The following is a 20,763-nucleotide window of genomic DNA, read 5'->3' on the forward strand; positions in this document are numbered from 1 at the left end:
AGGGTGATATTGTTATGTGATGATGCCGCAACAACACAACAAGTATTATTTTGTATCTGTGTTCGGCTGAAACTAGGGTTGTCCTTGGGTCTTGTGTTGGGTAAATCAGAACTATGTCTAGAATTCAAGCACGTCCAAGTAACGTCTTTTAGTGGCAGAGTATTGTGATGACATTTACTTTAGCGAATGACAACGGAAAAATTTCCAATTTCTCTGATCGTGTGTGTGTGTGTGTGTGTGTGTGTTTTACAAATAATTCCAGTACACCTAACTATAGGACACATTTAGTAAACATCGTGCAAATTGTTTCTTTGTGATGGTAACGACTTTCGGCGGCTTAGTTTCATGTCGGGAATTATTATTTGAGGGTTCAAAAACAATTTCAATCAATACTAGAAATGAACAACAATGCAAAACACGTTTAGCAAATAACAGTGTAGCAAGTACTTTTTTGATATTACGATTGTTGTGCACCAGACATTTCTAACTGAATTGGATGCATCTAACAAACATATCACAATTTACTTTGGTAATGATCAAAGTATGTGAAATGGTGCGAACGGATTAGGTATTATTCAAGCGGCGGTATGCCAATTCACCTAGTGTGATATCTTGACATCGTGTAATGCGCGAAAGTGTTTCAATTCTCACCGCGGATTATGATGATAAAGTATTGTACCGGTTGTTTATCAGCAAACTAAATTGTTGTTTCATCTTTAGTCTTGGGTACTGGAAACAATTACATTTGTAAAATATTTGCTGATATCCGCAATACGCAGAGTGATTTGTACCAACACGGAGTATCTTCCAAATCAAGAACATTTCAGACAAGTATAGTTTTACAAATCAATATGTTAATAACAATGTTTCCGAAAAGTTTGTTGCTGTCATAACTTTCAACACAATGCGGGTCTAATTAACGCGAATAATTTAATAATCAAGTCGTGATCAACTATTACATACGTCAAATCAATGTGTCAATCCTTATGTTTACATCATGATAATTTTCAATATAACACCTGCGTTCGATTGTAAGAAATGAATTCTCAACATGTTGGGCAGACTTTCAAATCTCGCATACTCAAACATATTATGTTAATCTCAAGTCGCCGGCACCGAGAAGTAATTACTTTTATCTTACAAAATATACCGCATAGTAATTTCTTTGTCTCGCAGAATAGTAACGACTTTTACAGTTGAACAAAAAAGACGAGTTGACGGTATATGCCTAAAACCGAACTTGCTATGGATTTTAGATTGTGGCGATTGTATGGACTCGTGTATGCTTGACTGTTTTCATACTGATACTGTTTGAGTTGATTGGGTGAGTTACAAACGATTTACTTGACTAGGTTTTTTCCTTGTTGGCTTTTTGGAGTATGGTAAGATGGTAAGATGTCGAGACGTAATACTATTTCCGTTAACTCAATTGCAACGAAAAAATAACCAGATAGCTTGTACAAGGTTTCGACAAATAGATGGAAATATTCCGATTTAACTCATCGTGTCGCAACTCGATCGCGGTATGTACAAGTGGTTGTCAAGTAAGAAATATTTACAACAGGTGCTATTTCATTGATTGATTCTATTGTGTGTAGTAACACATTTGAATATCATGATAGTATAGTGAAATTATTTACTGAAACTCTATTTGACAAACGGAAAACTCAGTCGTGAATAGAGTTGTATGGTCATTACTTGTTTCAAATCAACATGCGCATAATCTCTAAATATGTATGGGTTGAAAGTTGGTAGTCATGTTTGTCAATCTATTGCAATTCAGACTATGTCAAAGTCCAAATATTTCATTTTGGGTGATCTCAATTTACCTTTAGTACATCTCGCGAGTGGATTCCGACGCCGTACTATAACATTCTTAATAATACAGGTTCGAGGATTTTCATGATAGAGTTGACAAGTGATAAGATGCGTGTTTGTATTAAGAGTTTGATTTGAAGTTGACAACGACAATAACTGTATAATGCACATACTTGTGATTCTTGATTCTTGTAGAGTTATAGTTGGTATTGATTCTATAGGCGTGAAAACAGCGGCGCGAATGTGTGAATAATTCAATGTGACTGAAAGTCGGCGTCAGTAATATTCAGGTTACGATCGAATCAAAAGATCACGTTAAAAAGATTTCTCAAATTAATTAGAATTGTACCGGATTCACACATTCAGATACGAATCAACTTGAGCTGTGTAGTAAGTTTCATTTCAAGTTGTCAAATTGATACATTGCTTGAATATTCGCATGATTCTTGTCATACAACTAAAGTGAACGTGAAACATATAGCGATCGCGGAAAGTATCAAATCTTGGATATTCAAGTCACCGTCTGCGACGGTTCTGTTATTCGGTGCTTATTACTTAATAGGTAATATTCATATTATATCAGACTCGTGAAATCCAGTTCTGCACCAAACTACCAACACATTACATTGTAGCGATTGCAATGCATGTAACCACAAGTCACGAGAGATGGTTATGTCTTATAGGTGTTATCTTGTGAGCGATCGTAGGATTTTAGAATTATTTCGCACCTTTTTGAATAAGCGTACACTTCACAAAGGATTAGGGTTAGAGTAGAAATAAGTGACAATTTGTCGCTATTCAAGTTACCGACACTGGCGGTCTGTTATTCGTTACTTATTAAATCTTTACGAGTTCTGTGACAAACTGCTTACGAAAATTTCACCGCGTGAGCGATCGATATGCCTGTAACATCAAGTCGCGTATGTCTGAGACATTATCTTGTCAGCGATCGCCTGGTTTGCAAACTATTTCACACCTATTTGGAGTGTTAATATGTGAACGCGGCTATTGTTGGTATTGGAAGCGCCGGTTATGTGACAAACTTATTACCAAAATATTACTTGTGCGTGATCCCTATCTTTGTAACATCAAACCACGAGAGATGACTATTCTGATGTGCTATCTTGTGAGTGGTCGTAGGAAATATTTCACACCTTTTTGGAGTGTTAGTATGTGAACGCGGCTATTGTTGGTATTCGAATCGTCGTCTACACCGGCTCTGTGGTAAACTAAATAGCAAAACATTACCATGCGACTGATTCGAAAATTGCGCTATCGCGGTGAAGTCACGACTGTGAACAGCAGACTATTCTGTAGGTGCGAAACAGCGGTATACAAGGTGCGAATAATCCGATCTGAAAGTACTATTCAGCTAGCGATCAATAGCGAGGAAAGACTTAGAACACGATCGGTCATTTGTCACGACTAAACTACATCATATATAATAATTTACGATATACACATTAACTAAGGACCAACCACGCCGCCACGAGTTTTCACGTTAGCATGCCGCCGCCGCCTATACCCGAAAACGTTAGGATGCGACCGATCCCTATGCTGAAAAGGGTTACCGTGCGACCACTAGACACAATAGCCGCTTGCCACCCCTGCCATAAGACAAAAGAGCCGCTTGCCACCCCGGATTTCCCAGCCGCTCGCCACCCCCGCCATAAGAAATAAGAGCCGCATGCCACCCCCGCCATAAGAACACATGGCGAATCACCAAAACAGCCTATACACGAAAGTACGACACACGAAAGTACGACGTGCGACAGATGCCTATACCTAAAAGTACGATGTGCCAACACGAGTTTTCAATACGATATGCGACAGATGCCTATACCTGAAAGTACGATGTGCGAGCGCACCCATAAAAACGCATTACGATGTGCGACCGAGAGGGGGGTCAAAAAGTACGATGTGCCACCACGAGTTTTCCATACGATGTGCGACCGCGCCCATAAGAACCAATGGCACACCACGACCGATCTATACTACTACTTACGGCCTTTATAGTAAGGTCATCTAGTCTGCACCCCCATTTCTTTTCTCCTCCGTGCTATCCGTGATTGCTGAGCGCCTAGCGGGATCGCCGCGGATACCAGTTTTCGAGTCTTTGGTCTGACCCGGCCGGGGATCGAACCCACGACCTACCGATCAAGAAGCCGGACGCATCACCATTACACTATCTCGCTCGATCATATATCAATATCTATAATCCCCGGCAATTATGCTTAAGACATGATAACCCTTACTTTTAAATTCAACTCGAATTGATCTGTTTATCGCGGGACAGGGTGTCGGAGAATATCAGTCGATACCAGCCCGGCGAGGTACGAAACATCCTGGACGCCCTCATCGAGAATGAAGTGAAGGAATACGAAGCAAAAATCTCTGCCACGGCCCACAGTTCCTTGCGTAATCTCGACGACGTGTCGCTACTGGACCAGGTCGACCACCGTGTGCTGTCCGCGATTGTGAATGATATTTTCGGAGCGTCTCAGGACACCTTCGCCAGCACGATGCTGTTTTTTCTATATTATATGATAAGGTGAGAAATCCACCCCCTTGGTATTATCGATATCGCAAAGATTTATGCCTAAAACGCTGTTTAAAGCAGACTCTGGAATATCCTTTAATTGCGTGCGAGCTCACAAATACTACGCAGAAGATGAGAAAATTGTGGTATAATTTCCGCTGCCGATGCCAGAATTCACAAGGAAGTCATTGACTTCGAAGCAATTCAAACTAGCGGATAGATTCGACTTGATCATAATTCTGACACATAACGACAGCACGGAGCGCCGATTCGTATGATCGGTGAAAAGCCAGTGTGACGTCACATTCATGCCATCCAGAACTTGCGGACGACAGATATTGTAAAAATTAGGTGGAATCGTATTTCTCAGGTACTCGAATTTGCCCAGCCCAATTAGTAACTAGTAATAATAACATCCCATAACAACAATTCCATTTCGGCGTATCAGTCGCAAGCACATGCGCTCGCTGGTTCCTTTTGATGAATTATTAATCACGGATTAAGGTACCCGTACGTCCAAGAACGAATCCGACAAGATATCTACAACGTGACCCGAGAAGGCAGCCTACCTCAAGTCGAAGATTGCGCGAAACTGCCGTATTTGGAAGCGGTCTATCACGAGGTCATGCGTCATTCCAGCGTTGTCCCTATAACCATCCCGCATCGGACATTGTCGGATACCGTCCTCGAAGGTTACGCAGTCCCAAAGGACACCACGATTTTCGTGAATCAACACAGCGCTAATCACGACGAATCTATTTGGAACGCCCCTCACGACTTTATTCCGGAACGATTTCTCGTCGATATCGACGGGAAGTATACGTTAGACGCCGCGAAGGTCAAGCAATATCTCATCTTCTCAGCCGGAAGTAGAAAATGTCCAGGCTACGCGTTGTCGAAAATCTTGATCACGTCGACTGTTAGCTTGATCTTGCATCAGTGCGAGGTGTTACCCGACCCCGAAAACCCACCGATGGACGGGGTGTCTATCGGGCTTACCATGAAACCGAGTAATTTAACGCTCAAATTGAAGAAGGTGAATCCGGTTGAAAAGTCGCCACTTTGAGTGTTGTTATTATTATTTCGTCATAGCCGACCGCAAATAGAGCCTTTATCGAGTATTTACAAGATACAGTTGGCAGTAGATGATGTTATGCTCGTCAAATTTAAGACGAAATCAATTCTGATATGCTTAGGCGATATAATACAACTCCCAAGTCAGTTGTAGGTTGTGTTTGCATTATCACTGTATGATCGAACTACGAATAGATCATAGAATTGGTTTGTAATTCACGAGTCATGATACATTTTTCTACTGTGGTGGCTTATTCGAATTGGGCATTCAGGTAATTTAGCGACGCATGTGCTCATCGCTCACATCGTCAGAGGTCCACACCACACTCATGACGTGCTAGATATGTCGAGTTAAGTATAGTCCGTATTGCTCCCAAGTTACATTGCAATGAGCTATTCTCAACACATTCATTGTATAATTGTGCCCCGAAGTCGCGTCACAATGCCATCATCCTAATAAATTGACATGATATTATCATTCACGGGATACATGTATAGTGCGATGTTTAATAGTAAGTGCTATACTCCCTGAAAAGTCGGGGCATATGTACGAAGAACGTTCCGATAAATGCACTTCCCCAAAGTTAACATTAATTACAGCTCCTATAGGCTACGCCCGGGGCAAAGCGTCTGTCGTAATTGAGTTTGTTGCGTCAATTGTGAGCGTAAGTGTAAAGCATGTACGTACATCTAAAAGGAAATGTTATTGTTGTAAAATAATCACGGTAAACAAATTTTAAATAATGGCTGGTTGGTCTTTTTGTGTCTCATTATTCTTCCTGGTGAATACAGGCAGATAGTATTTATGAATTCAATATTTTCAATTTCAGCCTATTCTTCACTTCTCATTTTATTTGTGATTCTTGCCTGGTTTTAATGTATGTGTAATTTATGTGTATGGACTGGTGACGATTTCGAGTAACGTTGATCAGATATTAAATTTCTGAATATGGACGATATACTAAGTATTGTTCGTTGCAAATATGCATCCAATCTTATGCCTACTTTACATAGAGATATGTGCAGGCCTGTATCGCGATAAGATCTGGAGATTCTTTGTTCTTCGCGGTCGCGTTTCCAAAAATGCGGGGTTAAAGATCAACAGGCTCATTCCGCAGTGCCGTAATATTCCGGTATTCGCATTTCATGCGACAGCGGAAGATCTTTGTGAGAATAGCGTGATAGCCTTGTTTCGCGACTACGGTTTGTCACGCTATCTTCTGTTTGCGGAAAATAGCGAGCTTGAGTGATCGCATGTAGGTTTCGTCTACTACGTCGCCGTGAACTTCATATAGATTTAACCACGCGATTAGCCTCAGAACCACGATTTAATCCATCGACGATGGCCTCGATCTATTGCGTGATACGGATACGGAGCGAGGCAAAATGTTGCTGAAATTGTGTGTGGTCGTCATAATTGACATTTAACTTCGTTAGCTCGAGATTGGGATGCGTGACCAAATCCGAACTAACTGTGGGATCAGTGTTCTGATAAGAATCGATTAAACGGAAATAGAGTTTCCATTTTCGGTCCCTAGGGAATTTAATGTGTTAAATGGTTGTCGTGAGATATATTGCGACAGATTGTCAGTTTTGATGCTGTCTAGTCCGACTAAAAAGGTTGCACTGCACTCAAGCGTTCTCACCCCCAATTTCAAACTTGACATAGTAACAGGTGACGCGACAGAATGAAAATGTAAGGCAGGGGTGTCAAACTCAAATTACGTCGCGGGCCGGATTCAAACCTTCAACTCGCTCGCGGGCCGCACCAGCTAATTGATTCCAAAATGTTACCTCACGCCTCTGCATTTCACTCGAATACTTCATTAGCAAGCATAAACAACATTATATAGTATCACGGACCATCGTATCGCAAACAATGGAATTGGCAAAAATACGATGATTGGCTGGTTGAATACATTCATCAACCGCTAAAACAGTGGCGGTAACGACGATAAGGCGGCATATTTCTATGCTGCTTTTGCTTTAGTCGTAATCTGGCGTTAGTCATCTCCGTGAGTTGCGAGGAATACAAGAGATTCAACTGTAAATGCGGACGTTGGAACTTGGTTCATTATTATTACACCGCGATTCGCTTTTCTCTGGACTCCGGGGATATTTTGAGTTTGAAGTTGACACAGCGGTGCGACCACAGATGTCTGAAGGATATTTTTGCGTAACTAATATATTCTTCATGTAAACGGCATATAACGGTTTCGCACTGGCGTTTTCGCTTCTGAGAATAACTACTTATTGTTCCATTTTTCTATAAAACTTATGAACTCAATGTGGACTTTTTGTTTTCCCGAACTCTGTGTCAATGTAATCGAATTGTTTCTAGTGGTGACTAGAGTGCATCCGCAACACCACAACCGGGTGGTTATAATGTGGCCAATGAACATACTCAACAATTGCGTTCTTGAGGGGTTATTTAATGAAAGTCTTTTCTTAAAAACATCTCAACGTTTGTTACAAATGTGCTGGATATGATAAAGCATTTTTCTATACTCAGAATTACTTCGCGGGCCGGATAAAATGTATGTTTGACACCCCTGATGTAAGGGGACAAAAGCTATTCAACAATGAACTGACGTCATTGTATAAATCATGTAAACTTCAAAAATACAAGACTCAAACGCGTTCCTGTAACTGACATTATAGTTTACTTATATAGTGGTGCAGGGATGTAGCCTAATCCCAGTCACGACTTTCTAATGACTTGATTCGACTCGAGTCACTAGTACTACTAGGGTTGTGATTAGAACAAAAATTCACTAGTAATACTAGGGTTGTGATTAGAACAAAAATCAATTTAAAATAAACATGTTTAAAACAAGGCCCTTGTTTAAAACATCTTTTTTTTATTGTTTTTTTTTTCTTTTTTTTATAAGCATTAACCTCATGTATATGAAATTGTGACGTCATGGTGGATTGATATTCACAATTGGAAATATAGGCTAATTATACCTCCTTTGACGAAATAGGCTTCCAACCCCTGTCATATATACGGACCTGAAATATCTTTAACCGGGACTATGCATCGTCTTGCAGCATTTTTCAAACGGCGGACATCATCATCAGAACATTCATTCCGTGTCAATGATCTATATCTACGTACTGTAGCTGCTGAACCGATTATTTCGAGGGTTCCCATAAGACAGTGGTCGGGAACCTTTTTGGTCCAAAGAGTCAAATTGACCCTATATTTTCTATTTTAACTCTCAAAGAGCCATACATGTCAATCAAATGCTACGTCACAATTGAAAAATCGTGACGTCATCGTAGCGCAAATTCGAAATCACTACATGGGTTTCGTCGTTTGCACCGTATTTTATCTGTAAAAACTCGTAGGCTACTAATCATGCTGGTTGCTTTATTTGAGTGATGAGTAGACCTATGCGAAACTTGAGCTACATAGATCTTTTGCAAGTTGTATATTTTAAATTGTATTGCACTGAGAGGCATATGATATTTTTCTATGCTTAAGATAATTAACATATAGATTTCCCACAGACGCAGACAACAGTAAAATTATGAATCTACTTTTTACACGCATTTTACAGTTTATGCGGCTTTCGGTGTTGCATGGTGTTCCCGATGGCTTTCAATTGTTGAGGTTGAGCTTCATACAAAATTTGAGACTCTCGTCAGTTAAACGAGATCGTAATTTCCTCTTGATGCTATTCCTAAATGAGAGGCGCCCATGATGACATACGTATAGGTGGAGCCAAACATGGTCACTATACAGCAGTATGCATATTGTATACCTCCTGTAATGTGTGATGTGTCAGTGAAGTGGGGTCAGGGAGGCAGTGCCTCACCTATGTGTACTAGATTTTTACTATAAAAATCACGCAACTTGCCTATTTATTGTTTGAAAATAAAGTGTGAGAAGAGAGGAGAGGCACGGCCGAGCCAGGCCAGGCCTTTCCCGTGGTAGCGCAATTCATCGTAACTATCATAGAATTTATAATAACAGATATCAATCTAATGTAATTGTCGTGCTGATTCCGATTCGACTTCTCAATTCTCAAAGTATTCAGCAGTAACACGACGTTGCGCCACACGCCTACTTGCTAACAGCGGCTACAAAACTATAAGTTATCAATCAGGAACGTGGATAGCTATGGTGTTGTTTGTAATTTGAAATTGTAATTGTGAGTGTCACTTCCACTGCAGTTCATTTCTTATCAATGCGTGTTTGAAAACTGCATTGTGATACAGGCGGAAGATTTAATAACAAGTTGCTGCAATATTGATAAATTGAGCACAAAAATTAAACTTTCGCAAAGAGCCATATCTAATGCCCAAAAGAGCCATATATGGCTCGCGAGCCATAGGTTCCCGACCACTGCCATAAGACCATCCCATATCGTATACGTCGGCTATTATCAGGAGGTAATCGTCGTCCGTAGGCTCATACAACATTTTTTAGAGAGTATTTACATATTTATGGCATTATTATACAACTTGAAAAAAAGAAAACATTTTTGAAGGCCTTTGTTTAAAACACTGTTTAAAACATGTTTTGAACAAAGTGTTTTAAACAACCATTTGTTTTAAATGCAACCCCAGTCACTACAGTCAAATGTATTGACTCGACGTATGAGAAATACGAGATGACTCACGACTCGCAGTCAAATTTTCAAGTCAGTTTTGAAATCATTAAACAGAAAATTCTACTTCGCAAACCCTTCTGAACCTCTCAGCCACACTGTTAAGCAACCGCATTATCAATAGCCCACGTTATCCCTTAATTGCGTGATTGGATTTCCATGAAGGGGTCATTGCGCTCAAAATACGATGCGGTCTGAAATTAAAGATAAAATCGGGAAATTAGGTTTGGCCTGAGCCATCTTCTTCAGAAAGCCACCGCAATTGAACTGCAGCTAAACGATTTTTCCGAAACTTCCAGTTCCACTCTAGCTGTCTCTCCCGCGGCTCAATCAGGAAGGAGAGAGCGGATTTTATATAGTTGTCAGCTGATTGTTCCTTGATGACTTTCGTCAAAATTAAGTACAACTTTCTTACGATTTGAGTGCAACAAAAACTTGCCCCAATAATAACTTTTTTTCGCACTAGCCTTCTTGCGCTATTATTACATAATCAAAACTTTGGTCCGAAAGCGGATTTAGTGGCAGACATAAACTGTAGATTACTAACCGAGATTACTATAATCTAAACACAGGCCTACCCTGAACCAGAACGTATGAGTCGCGGTGACACGCGGGAGTGAAGGTGTAAAATCTAGGGATGGTGTGAACCTCTGAAAGGTTCAGGTTCGTTTGAACGCGAACCTTTTTGAAAGGTTCTGTGTGAACGCGAACATGAACCTCATGACGTCACGTGACGCTAATTCCAACCCTACATTTCAGTGAATTGATAGCCTATATTAAGGTACACGATACCTTGTGACGACTCGGGCCACATTATGTCACAATGTTGAAGTACATATTGACGTTTTAAACAGTGTTGGGATGACTCGAGTCACCTTTTTCGTATGGCTTCACTTGACTCGAGTCACTTTGCTAAAATGACTTGACTTGACTTGACTCGACTCGGCGTATCAAAAATGTGGATTGACTCGTGACTCGGAGCAAAATTCACGAGTCAATTTCAAGTCATCAAGTAATCGGTGTCGATAAAAATCATTGTAGCCTATCTTGCATACGGTCGGATTGCTCGCGAAACGCTCGTGTAACGCGTGAGAGCGACTAATCATTCAATGATCGTGCGTTTCACTGTGCCTCCATTGTTCTCTCACAAATAAATTGACCGCAAACGAAGTGGTCGAAGCTTATAGCTTACGATGTCTTAAACTAGTATAGTAAAGTAATTTAATAGCAAAATGTACATTTCTGTTCAATGTTCTTACCTTAACCAAACCTCTTGTTTTATTGAAATTGAATTCGAATATAGTTTATATAGTCATCAACCATTGGCGCAGGCTCGAATTGGATCATATCAATTTGTAAATGGGTAATGTATTCCATCTTATCAATTCGTTTCTCTATTCTCTATTTCGGCTGGTAATTATATAAACTGAGGCTATGCGATTACTTACGTAGTTTAGCAGTTCTACGTATATGCGAGCGATACAGCACCTTCTTGCGTGTATATTTAACTCTATATTAGTTCATTGGTTCAGAATCAATCACCACTCAATCTGTATTTCAGACAGCTAGCAAAATGCAATGCCTCATACTTCGAAAAGGCAACTTGACTTGAATTGTGACTTGACTCGTGACTTGATTTGACTTGACTCGAGTCCCCTTCAAAAATCGAGTGACTTGACTTGACTCGAGTCTCCTTGGAAAATCGATCGACTTGACTTGACTCGAGTCAAAATGTGCTATGACTCGAAATGACTCGTGACTCGAAGGTAGTGGCTTGATCCCAACACTGGTTTTAAACGCCGCCAAATGTATCAAAGGGGGCAATCAAATGATTTATCATAATCCCATAAAATCAATATCTTCCGTCTTCTAACGCCTCAACGGTCTAGGCCAGAACGGACAATGTAGGCTATCCAGCGTCTGAGTATTGTTACGTTTATATTGAGCGGAGTTTAAAACGGGTTTCTGTACTTGCTACCGATATTAACATAACATAACATAACAATTCGTTGGGTTATATTTTTTATCTGAACAAGTCACACACAATGTACAATGCGATAATACACAATGCGATGCCATGCACAGATAGGAGGATGTCGAACGACGCGCATCAGTAGCGATCCTTTACTCTAATATCCACCTCGGCCTGGAGTGCCCGATGTCACAGTTCTTTTTGATGTTGATCTTTTTTGAAGCCGTGGCCCTTTCTACTAGTTCTTTCCATTCCTTGTGAGTGCTTTCTTTCGTCGGGTCTTTTACTGGGCTTTTTTGTCGCCGTAAGAACGGCAACGGCGGGGGAAGAGGAGCCCAGATAAGCCTCCGACGGGAATCGATCTCGGTCCGTCAGATTGGCGGGCGCTTATCGTAACCACTATCGAACCCTTTAACAAGTTATACAGCAGTAGCCAACTCTCCAAACGCACGGATTTGGTTTTTATTTTACAATAAACATGAAATCAAGATTGACCCCGTACGCAATCTAGCAGGCAACGATATCAATTTCATTGACCAGTTGAAAAAGCATCATTCGCTGACTACCTACATGTAGTGTGTGTTTCACCCTTGATGTTGTGTGATTACGGGTCAAGCTCACAGCAGAGAGTCACTAAATATTCACAAACGAAAAGCTGGACATTTCAAGCAAACTTTTGAGATTGACAAGGTGCATGCTCGTTTAGTGATGATTTTTTTATGCTGCCAGCACCATGCATAGAGTGGCCAGCAGTTGAAATGCAATAAATGACAGTGCAGAACCTATCAAGGTTCGTTTGTGAACGTGACCTCTAACTTTCCGAGGTTCACATACAGAACGCGAACTTGAACCTCACGTTCACACCATCCCTAGTAAAATCTACCCTCTTCTTTTTTCAACTATCACTTCAAATTCGCTGTGGGTTTTGAACTCCTTCGTAGAACAGGAGAGCTTTGTGCAACTCTTAGTAACGATTTCTACGAGCAACCATTCTTCAATCGGGAAAAACGGGCTGCATTTTGTATATGGGAGTTCTGGATAATTCTTATACAGACATGGCTATTCATGCGCTGGAAGATCTTTGCAGAAAACTTATTTGGCCGAAAAGAGCTTGAGTGCATCAGTTGACCTCAAAACGAGGAAAAGGAGTTGCCTTCTAGATGAAACATACACACAACTACTTGATTGTCTAGTGCGGCCCGCGGGGAGCTTTGAAGCAAGAAGTGGTTTGTAATTCGTATGAAATTGCCCTCCCAGTGGTGAGCGTCGGCACCACAGGGGGTCCGGGTTCGAGTCCCGCCGTCGGAGGTTATTCTGGACTCGTCATCCCCAGTGTCGCTGTTCTCACGGCGACAAAAAAGGCCTAATGAAAAATGAAAGAATGACAACATTAGGAAAGAGCGACTAAAGGACCGAGGAATAAAGATTATAACATTGAAAAGATTGTGACATTGCGGGCATAGAGTCCAGACCAACATACCGCAACTGATGGTGGTTTCGGCACCCTCCTCTTTTCATTACATCGCATTGTGTTTGTATATCGCTTTTGTTCATTCTGTGAGTGTATTGGGCAGATGAAAATATAATCTGGCGATTATTGATTGATTGCCTATCAAGTTTGTTAGCAATCGATTCATTTTTGCAAAACATAAAGGTGATGATGTTTCCTTAAAATGTTTGAAAAGTACTGGCCTAGAGAATGTAAATAAGAGGCATACACACTTAATAAATGATAACATAAAAGGAATAAGTGACGAAAATGAATGTGACTTGTAACATGTATCGATAGGCTAGGTCAATATGTCAAATATTATAGACAGGGCTGGGCAAATTCGAGTACTTGAGTGATTCGATTCTAAATCACGTATTATGCTTCGAGTCGAGTCGAGTTTTCGAGTATCATTCATTATGATGTCATAACATAATGCAATATGACAAAGTGCGAATATGTACCTTTTATGCCACCACAAGAATATAATGCCTGTTATCCGTCACATTAAAGATACTTGTAGTTCTTTTTCGACCATACCGATTTCATTGCACTTTGTGACAATGTTGTGGGATGATCATTGTACAATTATGCATTTATTAGTGAGCTTTATACTCAAATAAATGCATAATTGTACATGATCAAGCTTAATGCAACCAAATACCAGAAATTCGAAGGAATACTGCACCCAGAATATTCATGCCCTCTTCGTTAGCAGCAAACATACGTTTAGTGACGGGTAATAGACAGTTCTCAGTAAGCCCACATGCTAAGAACATTGTTAGGCCCATCAAAGACGATTGGGCACCACTGTCCGCAACACCTTTTACTGCACTAGACGACATTTGTGGACATGGGATATTGAATTGATCATAATCTCGAGTATCAGTCCATACCTGCAAGTCCACAGTCGGTTGCGGTTTCGATTCCTTTGCTAACCACCCGTTTGTTCCATCGAATATGGACTGCTTGAACGACGACTGATGTCCACGAGGAGTAGCATTACGCGTTGTCGATGCATGGTCATTATGGCGGTCAAGTGTTGAAAGAGATGCCATATCTCCATAGACGGGCTAGATGCAGATGAAACTTTTCTCTGTTTTCCAGCATTCTGAGCATTGAACGAATTCTTTCAAGAATTTCTTCCCGAATCGTCCCTCAATGTACTTGAATTTTTTTAGTTTTCTTGCCACAAGAACGGCATGGTATCATGACTTCAAGGTTGGCCGATTGCGGTGCATCTTGGGCTTTTGGCACATTAGACGCGACAGTTCCGTTGTTATCGAATGATCCGAAACTCTGTCTACTAACAGAGATAGCACGAGACGCCATTTCTTTGGTTTCAATCACTTTAATAGTCTCTGGCAGAGTCCTGTCGTCCAGGTCAGGTAAACTGAGGATATCTCGCCGAATATTTTTATCTGCTAAGCCTGATATCACAACATGTTTGACGATGTCATCAGAATTGTTGACTATCTGATCACAGTCTGGTCTCGTGCACTTCATAGCAAATGTGCAGGTACGAGCTATTCCGTGGACCCTAGCAGCAAACGACCGAATCGGTTGATCACGATCCTGGCGACAACAGAATAGATTGGCCTTGCGAACACTTGCTGTTATATTCATAACAGCCAAGGCCTTGAAAGTATCCATCAGAAGCTCGTCCTCACTTATCCGAGACACATCATCAACATCATCCGACTGATTTGTTCTACATGAGCAGAGGTGCGATGGAGCAATTGCATATATTATTGGCCCGGATTTCCCTACGGTTGGCGTTGCCGCAATTACTGCTCCGGCCTCTACAAAGGAATCGTCAAACACCAATAGTAATCAACGCTGGTGTGAATGCCTAAAACGCTCGTTGCCTACTAGTTCGCCCACTGAGCTCCCATTCACGCCATGTGTGGAAAATAACGAAAAGATGAAACAATGGCTTCTACTGCGATATAGTTCGTCAACATTCAACAAGTGCAAACATCAAACGTTGCCTTCCATGTCTGGACCACCCATATCCATTCATGTTGATTCAGATGCAAAGCCAGCAGCAAGTCCACACACCCTCTCAAGTGCCTATTTACTGGCGTGATGCAGTTAAGAAACAATTGGATGATGACGTGCGTCTTGGTGTCATTGAAAAAGTTGAACCCAATACGCCGACAAAGTGGTGTCATCGAGCAATATGGGTTCGTAAAAGCGATGGAAGTCCTCGCAGAGTAATCGACTTCCAATCCCTCAATCGCCATTGCTCCCAGGACACGCACCACATCGCTCAACCATTTCATCAGGCCCGTTCCATCCCACCCGATACTTTCAAATCGGTTACTGACGCCTGGGATGGATACCATTCGGTACCCGTCAGAGAAGATGATCGCCACTTACTCACGTTCATCACTGAATTTGGCAGATATAGATACCGAGTGGCCCCACAAGGTTTCATAGCAAGGGGGGATGGATACACTTATCGATATGATCGGATAATCGCTGATGTGCCTAGAAAGACAAAGTGCGTCGACGTCACAGTGTTATGGGATGACAGTTTGTCTGAACATTGGTGGAGAATGATTCATTATCTCGAACTGATGGGACGCGGAGGCATCATTCTTAACCCATCGAAATTTCAGTTTGCATGTAAACATATTGAATTTGCAGGATTCGAGATTACAGCAGACGACGTACGGCCATATTTGGAAGCCATCGCCTGTATCCCAAGGCCACAAAAGCTGTCAGACATACGGCCGTGGTTTGGACTAGTGAACCAAGTCTCCCATTATGGCAAACTTACTGAAATGATGGCACCATTCAAGTGCTTACTTAGCCCGGAATCTTCGTTCACGTGGACCAATGAACTCGATGAGGCGTTTGCAGAGTCAAAAGCTGAGATTATTCGAGCAATCCAAAATGCGGTGCGCATTTTTGACCCGAAGCGAAAAACTTGTTTGAATCCCGACTGGTCGAAAACGGGCATTGGGTACTGGTTGCGTCAAAAATACGGCGAGTGCGAATCTGCGACGCCTGATTGCTGTCCCAAAGGCTGGAAAATTACTCTAGCAGGTTCCCGATTCTTGCGTGATTCAGAAAGACGATACGCTCCGATTGAAGGTGAAGCCCTTGCCGTGGCATGGTCACTGGAGGATACCAAGTTCTTTACCCTTGGATGTGATGACCTTGTTATCGCTACCGATCACAAACCGCTGATCAAAATCTTCGGGGACAAATCGTTGGACGATATTACGAACACTAATAAATGCATAATTGTACAATCATGACTTCGGAAATGCCTTATTTCTAGTAACGTTCTTAGATTTTTACTTTGTTTTGTATGCTGCGATACGGCCAATCAAGGTTTCAAGGCTACCAAAGTGGAAAATAGGATCATAACTTCAATTTTACTTGTTCATGAGAATATAAGCCATTCGGACGTGGATTTCAATGTGAGATGTGTTTTGAGGGGTAGCCTACAACTAATGATATATATATGTACGTACACTGTACGTACAACCGTCATCGCATGTTACGACCTAATTTCATTACATTTAGGGTCGATTCCCCAGATGTTGGTTAACGCCTGATCATTGATTAGCACCTATATTTGATCACGATTGTGCTCCACAGATCGTGATCACTGGTAATCATTGGTTAAAAGTTAATCAACGAAAGTTGTTGAATTAACTTGGTGATCAGTGATATTACACCATAATTTGCGGCGGTTAGTGGTAGGCCTACTGTTACGGGATGTATCGGGTGGCATTGTAACTGGAGGTATACGGGAATTATATTGTTGTCATGTAGCAGTTGCTGTCCTGAAACCTGAATGGCGGTTTTGAGCCTGTCTACTACCTTGCGTGCTCGCTCTTCGACATGAATATTTTGTAACTAAAATGAGTACCAGTAGAAAACGTTCCGAGAATTCTACATTTGCACTCTCATGCGGGTATCGGTATTGCGCATACATGTAGGGCTATTATTTATTATGAAAATAATGCGACTAATAGACCAAAGGCGATCACAGCCTCGGGAGATTAGAAGGGATTCTTGCCTCCAATGGCTAGGCTAGCGCAAAACAGATTTTACGCAAAAGTCGTTAAACTAATGAAACTGGGAAGATATTATGAGTGTAATACAGTGCAAGCATGCAGTTTCTACAAGTCAACAACCAGAGTCAAAGAATTACAAATTCGGGTTCGGAATTACGGGACAGCGGAGACGTTTCCGTACTTGATAACATTCTGAAGTAAGCACTGCACATTGAAAAATTCAGCAACAGCATGATGACGTAACAAAAGACCCAACGCCGTTTCCTAGGTACCGGCGTCAAGTGCGTCAATAATCATTGATTTACAGATTGACAGTGAATCAGCATCCGTGGAATGCATGATGTCATAGGGTGTGATCACTGATTACTTATTCAGTGATTACGTGATAATTTGACCACGATCTGAGGAATCGACCCTAAATCAATCATCATCATCAAATAGTATTTATATATTTAGTATAAAATCAATGTGTTCTAAATTTACAGGACCGAAACGCCACTTCGTCAGGCCCCCAAAGCGTTAGTCTTGGGCTCCCCAAAATAAATGATAAACCACACTTCTGGGGGCTTCGCCCCCCAGACCACCTATCGCACTGTGCTTTCCGCTATACTTATCAGCGAGATTAGTTGTACTGTTTAGCGCAGTGGTTCTCAAACTGAGGAACGTGAAAGCATCTGAAGGGTAGCGCGAAGCTTCAGTTAGCCTAAAAAATTTCCGTGCTCCGCGTGATTTACTCAAATTTTATGGTTATTGCTTTGTATACTGTCCGAATTTCCTATTTCAGAATTCTCTCATCAACAGCCATAGCCTTCAATGCTATAAAACATTAGATTAAGAAAAAAGATCAAGATCAAACTATCCGTTGGGATTGCTAGGATATACTGATTGCTAATATTTTTTGATATCACGACAAAGTGGGTGGTCGCGAAATTTTTCACTACCATAAAGGGAGCGTGTCGAATGTGTGCGGTAATGGCCGACGCCGAAATGCCCATTTCTGTGAATCATGCGTGGTTTTGTCGTTGGGAAGAGTACCCAATAATCAAGATATTTTACCCTAATAGCGCGAAATTTTTTGAAAAAGTTGCATAAATTAAAAAAAAACACTCTATAATTTATGTAAATTCACGAAATAATATTGGGCCCCCTTTGAGCTCGCCCCCCATCGGGGGGTTTGGGGTGTGGCAGCTACGGTCCTGATTATTGCAATCATATGAGAATTTCGCGAGAGTCAGAGTATTGATAACTAACCTCGGTAGGTTAGTTATCTAATGTCAGAGAAAGTGTAGTTGATAAATATTTGGCATGATTCTTGCACTGTACACCACATAATGTATTAGTGCAACTGCGGGAAACAACCATCATCGACAACATCAAAACCCGACACGTTGGCTTATGAAGTTATGTTGGATGGCTTTGTCTATAGATAACTTATCTATACTTTGTCTGTGTTTCTATTGAATCTGTGCAGTGTTACTGGGTGAAGCTATATGCAAGACTGGTATATCGAATAATTCCATCGCAAACTTACAGTCAAGATAAAGTCATGAGTGTACAGTAATTAATTTATTTTCATCGGGCGTCACGATTGGCAGTTTTTCATGTTCGTTTCGTATGCCAAAATGCCATTGCTTTTCCTAATTTTGTTCCAAAATATCGCAGTGTTGTGGCGATTAAAATACGACGGAGTCTTGACACGACCCAGCACTCGGAATGGAATCTCCAGCTAAAGCATGTATGGAATCGGTGTCCTGTGCTCACACTATGTTTTATTTTTTAATTATTTTTTATTAAATTACTTTAACTTGGAAAATCATCGCTGCTCACCTGATACATCAGGCAAAAAGGCCAGCGATTCCAATCAGGCAGCTAAGAATACCGTTCTAAGTTTATGGAAACCAGTCGTAATCAAAATCTAATACATATCATACTCGTTAGAAAATATTGTAATCTTATATAGCTGGCCAAGGCACTAAAATACATGATAGTATACTCGTATCATCTCCGTCAAATATGAAGATCGATCTCTTTTCTGTACAGGCTCTTGTTGCATAACTACGATAATGGGTAGGAAATCCGCGAAAGCTAGTGAGAGGAAATTAAAAAGGAAACAGGAAAAAGAGATATCCGATCAATTGTGGACCCTCGTCAAGAACGCCAATGACGTTGAGAAACCGCTGTCACCTCTCGTTTCATTCACAAAATATGTCCGCAACGGGCTGAACGTTACCATAGAATGCCGAAAGAGAGAGGAAATGGATGAAAAAACAATGAATTGGGCTTTCGAACTCACCAAGTTTTACATGCAAAACACCTATGAAGAGTGCGGGTGGGGATGGCGCGACAAAGATAAAATGAATGAATTGAAAGAGGATCAAGCGATATTTTTAATTGCGCGAGATGAAAATGCCGCACCCGTCGCTTTTGTGCATTTCAGATTTGATCTTGACTACGGATTACCCGTGGTGTACTGCTATGAAATTCACCTAGTCAAGGAGGTGCAACGTAAAGGATTAGGTCTTTTCCTTATGCAAATCCTGCAATTGTTGGCCATAAAAAATAACCTGTTCAAGGTCGTAGCGACTGTTATTACCATGAACGACGTTTCTATGAAATTTTTCATGGATAAACTGAAATTCATTGAAGACGACACTAGCCCTGACGATGAGTCTTACATTATCGTTTGCAAGCATACGAAACATAATACCAACACCACCTTATCTCTGACCTGAATTTAAATCGTAGTTTGAACCGGAGCTGTTGGATGACTTCAGTAGAACGGAAAAAGTTTCAGTCTTAGGCACATCTCATGTTCGTCATGTAATATTTGGATTTGTTGTTTCTGGAGTATTTGAATATTTCATCAGTGATTTTAATACTTGGTAGAAACATTAGTATTTTTAGAATGTTGCAAAAATCTGGGAAATGTTTGTTTGTTTGCTTGTGTGACTGGTCATATTTTGTGTGCAGTGTAATTATCATGGTTGGAACTGAATAAGTGAATAACCTGGTCAACAATATTGTGTCGCTGTTCATTTCACTTTTCGATGGTGGCAGTCTCAATCTTATGTAGCTTACGCATTTTAGGAATTTGAAGATAGCAAATGTAGCACAGACAAAATATGTCTCCCTTTCATCACATCGGCCCTGTTGATATTTTTTTCGTCACTGCCAATTTTTTAACGTTTGCAATTTTTTTTAGACTTACCGTTTTTCGA

The 20,763-nt window shown here is 41.0% G+C and overlaps 2 protein-coding genes across 2 annotated transcripts in view; both read left to right on the plus strand.

The window, feature by feature from the left end:
- LOC145457678 (ATP-dependent DNA helicase Q4-like) overlaps nucleotides 1–20,763 on the plus strand; it is a 195,643-nt gene that overhangs the window by 145,119 nt on the left and 29,761 nt on the right. The window lies entirely within an intron of this gene.
- On the plus strand, nucleotides 18,910–20,748 carry LOC145457726 (N-alpha-acetyltransferase 40-like). Its single transcript, XM_080336003.1, has one exon. It carries the CDS (start codon nucleotides 19,609–19,611, stop codon nucleotides 20,275–20,277), a length of 669 nt encoding a protein of 222 aa, XP_080192129.1. The 5' UTR covers nucleotides 18,910–19,608; the 3' UTR covers nucleotides 20,278–20,748.

The sequence above is a fragment of the Botryllus schlosseri genome, chromosome 15 (genome assembly GCF_051294905.1).
Source record: "Botryllus schlosseri isolate E-star chromosome 15, Bs_hap1, whole genome shotgun sequence".
NCBI lineage: Eukaryota > Metazoa > Chordata > Ascidiacea > Stolidobranchia > Styelidae > Botryllus > Botryllus schlosseri.

Bases quoted from the DNA above. Each gene is read 5' to 3' on its own strand.
- LOC145457726 (XM_080336003.1), top strand. From the start codon at position 19,609: ATGGGTAGGAAATCCGCGAAAGCTAGTGAGAGGAAATTAAAAAGGAAA.